Source organism: Quercus robur, chromosome 2 (assembly GCF_932294415.1).
Source record: "Quercus robur chromosome 2, dhQueRobu3.1, whole genome shotgun sequence".
Classification (NCBI taxonomy): Eukaryota; Viridiplantae; Streptophyta; class Magnoliopsida; order Fagales; family Fagaceae; genus Quercus; species Quercus robur.
Window position 1 is genome coordinate 38,940,297 of NC_065535.1, and position 8,408 is coordinate 38,948,704.

The 8,408-nt window shown below is 40.2% G+C and overlaps 1 protein-coding gene across 1 annotated transcript; it reads right to left on the bottom strand.

Annotated features, from left to right (window-relative positions):
• Window positions 1–6,053: 6,053 nt before the first annotated feature.
• On the bottom strand, window positions 6,054–8,003 carry LOC126698773 (uncharacterized). Its single transcript, XM_050396206.1, has 5 exons — window positions 7,187–8,003; window positions 6,967–7,022; window positions 6,873–6,879; window positions 6,440–6,820; window positions 6,054–6,331 (listed from the first exon to the last, which is right to left on the bottom strand). The coding sequence occupies exons 1-5, from the start codon at window positions 8,001–8,003 to the stop codon at window positions 6,054–6,056; spliced, it is 1,539 nt and encodes a 512-aa protein (XP_050252163.1).
• Between the last annotated feature and the right edge of the window lie 405 nt (window positions 8,004–8,408).

Consider the following 8,408-nt stretch of genomic DNA (forward strand, 5'->3'; position numbering starts at 1 on the left):
AAAGACATGGAGTAATCTGAACCATTGGTTTTTAAATGAGAAGTCAAGATTAAAAAAACTCTATATGATAGAGTATCCTAGAAACTCTAGAAGATTTAAATCCTCATAAATGAGAGAAAATAATTCAAATACTTAATACTTTGTAATTATTATCTTGTTGAAATGAAATGGCAATGAGTAAATTTTTAATAATAAAATTCGTAATAATTTTAAATTTTTATATGAACTAACAATGATTATTTACAAAGCATAAACTTATAGCAACAGACAAAATTACAAATTTTCTTTTGGCAGCTTTAGTTTTTTTTTTTTTTTTTTTTTTTTATAGCAATTTTAATAAGATAAATACTAAAAAGTAAATATGACATTTGGCAGCTTATGTTTTTAGGGGAAATTGCACTTTACTCACCTGTGGTTGGGCCCGTTTTAATAGTGTCCACCCGTGATTTAAAAGTTATCACTTAATCCACCTGAGGTGCCTCTATTAGACCCCCGTTACCCACCTCTGCCCTTTTTGTTAGAAAATCTCCTTTACTATATAAGCCAAAATTAGAATCCAAATAGAACCCTAAAAAAAGGAACGAGTGTAGTGGGCCTTTTTTACAATGTTGGACTAGGCTACCTCCTGCAGTATTAGGCCCAAATGTTCTAAGTAAGGGAGTCGGGACCGGTCCAACTGCAATTTACTTTGGTCCGGCTTGTGCACAAACTATACCTGTTTGCTAAGTTTTGATCACAGGCTCATGGTAGGCAAAGTTGCTGTGGGTAAGTTACGGTAGGCAAACATGATAAAGACAATACAAGAAATAATAGACAAAATGAGTAAAAGGGAGCGACAAGCGGCAACCTATAGGCCGAAAGTAGAGAAATAAATGAGGAATAATAATAATGGGTTTATTGAATTAAAGAGGGCAAACTCAGTCTGCCATGCCAAATAATGCTACGGAGCTGAAACCAAGAAGATAAACCACTTCCTCAATGCAACTAATCTCCTAAGGGAAAGAAATTAATTGCTTTGAGGGAATGGGCCTGAATGGTTTATGTTTAATGGGGATCCTCTGTATTTTTGATAGAGAGCAGGGCTTTAGAGGGAGAGAGAAGATCAACCTATTGGTGCATGCCTGCCATTCTATACTCTCTATTCTCTATTTTTCCTAGTTTTTCCTTTCTTTCTTCCTTTTCTTTCTCCATGTTTTCTTATTTTGTTGTGATACTCTCCTAGAGATTACTATTACAGTGTCTTGTGATTGTGATCCTCCTCTCCTTACTGTGCACGGCAAAGCCCCTTTTTATAGTGCTTGCTGTGACTAGATTTTACTATTTTAGCCTTTAACAACCTTTGTCTGGTCTGGGTGTCCTTGCAGACTACTTACTGGTTTGCCAGCCACCACCACTTACCTGTGCTGGCCATGACACCATACAAAGAAGGCTATTTTGTTTGTTTACTTGCCGTGCTACACTATGAGTGCTCTCTCTCTCTTCCTATCCCTCATGGCATGCACCTAGTGGTCCCAGCTCATCCTTACTTCCTTTGGGTGGTATGTCATCCCAGCAGGACGTATCCCCTAAAAGAGCCCAAGCAAGAATCCTAGAATAGGTTTTTCCCTCTCCCCACCGCCAGACCATGTCCTCTTACCTTTGACCCATGACCTCACCACCTCCTGTATTGGCTGGGTACAGGCTGGTGATATCTGAGCCTTGCACATGTTTCACTTCTATGTATATTCGAAATCTGCCTGTTGCTCACACGTCCGCCGTGGTCTAGAGACTTGTCTGCACATCCTGCCGCCCATCCTTGGCTTCTTATGGCGTGAACCATTTTCTGGCTTCTCATTCTTTAAAGCCTGCTCCTTTCAGGGCTGGGCTTTTGCTTGGCCGTGGGCTTTTCCTCCTTCGGCCCATTCTCTTATTCTTTTCTGCAATCTTTGTGTGTCCTGTCATACTACTCTGCCATTCCTGCCATGGTGTTATTTGACCCAAGCCTGTTGGGCCTCTTTGGGCTTGTTGCTTATTCTTCCCTAATGACTCAGTATAGTCATTTGAGCATTTTTTGTTACGTTGGGCATCCTTGGCCCATTTACTTTCCTTGGGCCATTTTGGCCCTTTTCCTAGCTCTGCATTCCCGTGGGCTTTACTAACTCCTTTGGGCTTCCTTGGACCAATTACCTTATCCTTCATCCTTGGAGTTCATGGACTTTCCATCAACCCCTTAATTTCTTTACTTTCATTACTTTGAGCCTGCTGTGGCCCATTCTTACTTTTCTACATCACATACTACCCATGGGTTTGCTTATTCTCTCTTTCCTAGCTCCTTTAGGCCCGTCTACTTCCTCAAGGCCCATTACTTATTTTATGGGCCTGCAATCCATTATTCTTGCCATTTGAGCTTAATGTTTTTTCTATCCACTTACTAACTCTTTTCTGCCCATGTTACTGGGCTTCTTCTTTCTATTGGGCTTCCAAAAAATGATCATCAACAACGAGCTCTCTCCTTCTCTCTACCTTAGAACCCCAAACTCATTTCCTCTATTTCAAGACCCCTAAAAATCCCTAAACCCATTTCTTTCTGTACTCCGATTGCCAAAGTGAAATCTGAACATGTCTTTTTCAAGTTATTACTTAGGATCCAATCACCATTCATGCTCTGCTGACCGTTATCGGGTATGGACTACTTTGACCTTGAACAATTTTGGGAGAATGTTTTATGGGTGAAACTACTATGATGTGGTGAGTAATAGTTGGTTTTCAGATTTTTTTTCCTTTTTTATAATTTTTTTTTTATTTTCTGGTTTTGTTGGCTTTATGAATAACCCTAATTTGATTTTGTTTATAGGATGATGAACCTACTTGTAAATACTTTAGGTGGTTGGATGTCAAAACATGTAAGCGTGGGTCTAAAGTTGCATCCATTGTACTTGCAAGATTCAGTATGTACAAGAATCAAGTAAGAGTTGCAGAGGAAAAGGAAAATGAGGCTAGTGATAGGGAAACAGTAACTATTGAGAGGGAAAAAATAGTCAAGCGAAGGGAAGAAAAAGCAAGGGTGAGAGAGAGGATAGCTAAAGAGAAGTTACAAAAATAAAATTTGCAATTGTTGTGTCATGGGGGTTTTTTGCTATTTTTTTGTGCTTTCTAGTAGGATGGGAGAATTTGAAACAAAGCCATTAAGTCTGCCTTGAAGGCAAGTTGTTGTAGTTAAGTTGTTGTAGTTATTGTATAATTTTGGATACTACCACTTTTGACAAGTGTATTCCATGTATTTGGCACTATGTAATGTTGTTGTTTATTTGAATAGAGTATGCAATGTGTTCTTTATGCGATGTGTTCTTCTTTATGTAATATTTTCTTATTTATGTAATGTTACCTTGTTTATGTAATGTATAATGCTGTCTTATTTATGTAATGTGTAATGCTGGCTTGTAATGTGTTCTTGTAATTTGAATAGGGTATGCAATCTGTTCTTCTTTATATAAGGGGCAATTGTACATGCACCCTATAGGATTTTGTTTACAACAATTGAAGAAACATAAAGAAGTATGTCTTAAAGCAATAGTACCATTTCATACATATACAATAAGCATTGTTCAAAACAAGTGGACTCCACCTAACATTAATGGCTAAACACTGCCAAATTTCATCTACATAATAGGTGGTTCTGTCCCCACTAAGACAATAACAAAATAACTTTACAGTAAAAAGTTATGCACAGTAACAAAAAAGTGGTGACATGCCACTATTAGACATGCACAATAACAAAAAAAAGTAAAGTAAAGTTTTTGCTTGCACATTCTCCAATCTTCATTTCCCAAAGACCTTGTCGTTGTCTTTGCCTTTGCCCCTACCTGTTGAGAACATTGCACCAGATGTCTCAGCTCTAAATCCATCTCCTCTCTCATATGAAAACAAATGACTACTCCCAACTACCCTTGATGGTACCAACCCCCTTGGAGGCTGCAAAATACATAGCAACTCCATATCAAGATCTAATCCAATGTTTTATATAAGTATAAAGGGTGGTGTTTGTGTTTGTGTACATACCTGAGATAGAGGTTTTCTTGTGTCCCATGTTTCCTTAGGAGTATTGAGAGATGGGCTAGCTGCATGAGAACCATCGAGCTGTGGGTGCTTTACTTAGTGGTGGTCTGCTTGAATCTGCTGTAGATGGTGGTGGTCTGCTTGAAGCTGAAGCAGATGTTTCAGTTGGCTATGTGTAAGGTTTGCCTATTAGCTGCCTCAGTGGCTGCTTTTATGGTTGGTTGACTAGTTGACTTGCTTGATCGGTGATTGGCATTCTTGTTGAATGGCTAACTACCCCACTTATTGATTGACTAGTTGTCTGCTTGGCTACATTGTTTACTGGTCTAGGTGGGTGCCTTGCTTGCTTGTTGGCTGCCTTGTTTGCAGATCTAGGTGGCTGTCTTGCTTGAATGGTGGTTACCTAGTTGGCTTTCTTGTTTGCTAATCTTGTTGACTACCTTGCTTGCTTATTAGTTGCCTGGTTGGTTGGCTGCCTTGCAAACCTCCTTGGTGGTTGCCTAGGTGGCTGACATGTTGGCTGGTTGGCTGGCTGGTTGGCTAGCTAGCTTGTTGGTTGGCTAGCTTGCTGGTTGCCTAGTTGGCAAACCAGGGTGGCTGTCTTGTAAACCTCCTTAGTGGTTGCCTAGGTGGCTGACTGCCTGGCTGCCTGATTGGCAAACCAGGGTGGCTGTCTTGTAAACCTCCTTGGTGGTTGCCTAGGTGGCTGACTGTTTGGCTGCCTGATTGGCAAACCAGGGTGGCTGCCTTGCAAACCTCCTTGATGGTACCAACCCCCTTGATGGTACCAACCCCCTTGGAGGCTGCAAAATACATAGCAACTCCATATCAAGATCTAATCCAATGTTTTATATAAGTATAAAGGGTGGTGTTTGTGTTTGTGTACATACCTGAGATAGAGGTTTTCTTGTGTCCTATGTTTCCTTAGGAGTATGAGAGATGGGCTAGCTGCATGAGAACCATCGAGCTGTGGGTGTTTTACTTAGTGGTGGTCTGCTTGAATCTGCTGTAGATGGTGGTGGTCTGCTTGAAGTTGAAGCAGATGTTTCAGTTGGCTATGTGTAAGGTTTGCCTATTAGCTGCCTCAGTGGCTGCTTTTATGGTTGGTTGACTAGTTGACTTGCTTGATCGGTGATTGGCATTCTTGTTGAATGGCTAACTACCCCACTTGTTGATTGACTAGTTGTCTGCTTGGCTACATTGTTTACTGGTCTAGGTGGGTGCCTTGCTTGCTTGTTGGCTGCCTTGTTTACAGATCTAGGTGGCTGTCTTGCTTGAATAGTGGTTACCTAGTTGGCTTTCTTGTTTGCTAATCTTGTTGACTACCTTGCTTGCTTATTAGTTGCCTGGTTGGTTGGCTGCCTTGCAAATCTCCTTGGTGGTTGCCTAGGTGGCTGACATGTTGGCTAGTTGGCTGGCTAGTTAGCTAGCTAGCTTGTTGGTTGGCTAGCTTGCTGGTTGCCTAGTTGGCAAACCAGGGTGGCTGTCTTGTAAACCTCCTTAGTGGTTGCTTAGGTGGCTGACTGTCTGGCTGCCTGATTGGCAAACCAGGGTGGCTGTCTTGTAAACCTCCTTGGTGGTTGCCTAGGTGGCTGACTGTTTGGCTGCCTGATTGGCAAACCAGGGTGGCTGCCTTGCAAACCTCCTTGGTGGTTGCCTAGGTGGCTGACTTACTAGCTAAGGTATTGAAGTTGCATCCTAACTTGGTTGGTCAGTGCTTGTTCCTTGTCCCTCTTGTCCCTACAAAAAGAATTGTCTTGCATTAGAAATAGATTTGTAATATAATTATCATAGTGAACACATTCTTACTTTACTTACAATTTTTTTTGCCTCTCAAGTCTCAGTCTCCTTTGCCATGGTGTCTCACCAGTTATTCCAACCTTACACCTCCTTGAATTATGCCTCTCCTTATGGCAAAACCCACATTTTATAGGTCTATATGACCTAGAAACTTTGTATGGGTTGTTTGTCTCATCTGCATCTTTCTTCCTTTTCATTGGTGGCCTGCCTGGAGGCTTTTACACAATTGGAGCAATAGGGGCAGGTTGGTTGGTTTCAACCCATTCATCTTGGCCAAGCAGTGGGGTAATCATCTCCTTATGTACAGCCACATAGGCATCATTTCTATAGCATGCATGCACATAATCCTCAGGCCTTTCCAGGTTCTTATAGATTGCTGCAACACCATGTTTACATGGGATTCTTGTCAAATCCCAAACTCTACAAGTACAACACTTTCTTGTAAGGTTAACTACAGGCCTCTCATACTCATTATCAATATCATATATATAGCAACCTGATGGAACAGCAGAAAATGACTTAGAATCAACTTTCAAATGCTTAAGCTTCTACACTATGTTTGGACATATGTCACTAGTGAATTTTTCAATCCCAATCTTCTTACTGTACATTTTAGTCATCAACCTAACCCTAATCCACTTTAGCATGGTAATGATAGGCTTATCCCTAGCTTCTAGTATCAAAGAATTAAATGACTCATTAAGATTGTTCACATAACAATTAGAGATGGTCCTTAGAGTGAAATGTAACTTGGTCCATTGGGTTGGTTGGATGTCTGCTAGATACTCCCATGCTTCTTTGTCTAATTCCTTCATATCTTGCATTCTCTTCTCAAATTCCCTAACTGTTGTTGTTGTATCACACCTCCATAATGCAGCCTTCAATTCTAAACCCTTGAAGTTTAACTTAAAGTTGTTGTAAATATGCTTCACACAAAATCTATGTTCAACTGTTGGGAACAACATCTCTATGGCAAGTATCAACCCTTAGTTATCATAAATACAATAAAAAAACATCCATAGAACAAAAATGAACACCATCTGCCTAAAAACAAAAACAAAACTTTCAAAAAGCATAAATGTAATGATTAAGAACAAACAGAAATCTCAAAAAGCAAGTGAATTGTATTACCTTCTGCCTATCTGAAATGAACACCAGATTTAACTCATTTGGCCTCCCAATATCATCTGCAAATGTTTGTAAAAACCACACTCAAGAATCCTTGTTTTCTTGCTTAACTACACCTAATGTAACAAGAAAAATATTGTCATTCCTATCCCTTACAGTTACTGATAATATATGTCCACCAAACTTGTCCTTCAAGTGACAACCATCTAATCCTACAACTTGCACCCCTCTAAGAATCCAACTTTCTGTGCATTGTATCTCACATATATCCTCTTGAACATGGGTTGTGTGTTAGGCTCAGTAATTTCAGTGTGCAGAATCACCTTACTCCCCACATCAGTTACTCTTATCATTTCTACATAGTCCCTAAGCTTCCCATACTGCAACCTCTCATCACCTAGTATGAACTCTCTAGCTTTCCTCTTAGCTCTGTACACTTGATTTATGCTTAAGTCCACAGACACATCCTGCATAACTCGATACTTCACACTAGAAATTGCCCAATTAGGGTCTTTGTTGAAATCATCCAAGTACTTCCTAGCCACATATGTAGAAGTGACCTGGCTATGCTTGAATGTCCTCCCACATGTACAAGTTGGAACCATGGTCTTTATTTGGAAGGTTAACTTCCCTGAAATCTGTGATGCATATACCCTCCAACCACATTCATACTTGCAGTGGACGAAAACTTTGGTCTTTTCATTAAGCTTGAACTTAATGTTCACAGGCTTTTTCACTGCATATTCCTTCAAGGCAGCCCTAAACACCTTCCCATTTGGGAACTTCATACCCTTGCATAACTGAGGGTTACTCATGCTAGTCTTCTCATTAAACTCTAGACATCTCACCATTTCATCCTTATCCTCAAAACTATTAATGCTCCTAGTGTCATCATCATCTAGAGCTTTTTCAGCCCAATCATTATCATCAGGAGCTTGATCACTAGCAGCAGCTTCTAGTCTCTTCCCATTATCTATAACTAGCTCTCTCACACCATCTCCCTCATTTACATTTTCAGTATCTCTTTGATGCTCTCTCATATTGGGCACCTCATTGCTCTGAGCACCAAATATGTCATCAGGATAATTTCGTTCCTCATACCCTTCATCTAGCTAATCAGGTTCATCCATATGAACATCTTCCTTACCAACAGTTTGTCCATGGATAGCATGGTCATCCACATGCACAACTCCACCAACACTACCATCCCTTAAACCCTCAACAGGTTTTTCACTAACATCATTTTGGTCAACCACAGATGATCTAACAGTATTGGTCACCTCCTCACAATCAGTATCATCATCTTCATCATTCATTTCCAATGGCTGGTCTACTGCAATTGGTTGATCTGGTTCAACTATAGGTTCTTCAATAGCAATTAGTTCAACTTTAGGTTCTACATAAAGTGTGATTTCATTTGTTGGCCATTTAGCATGTAGTTCACA

Bases quoted from the DNA above. Each gene is read 5' to 3' on its own strand.
- LOC126698773 (XM_050396206.1), bottom strand. From the start codon at position 8,003: ATGAGAGAGCATCAAAGAGATACTGAAAATGTAAATGAGGGAGATGGT. The intron at 7,023-7,186 runs GCAAGTTGTAGG...AAACATTTGCAG, and splicing joins AGTTGGATTCTTAGAGGGGT to ATGATATTGGGAGGCCAAAT. The intron at 6,332-6,439 runs GTAAGAAGATTG...CTGTTCCATCAG, and splicing joins GTTGATGACTAAAATGTACA to GTTGCTATATATATGATATT.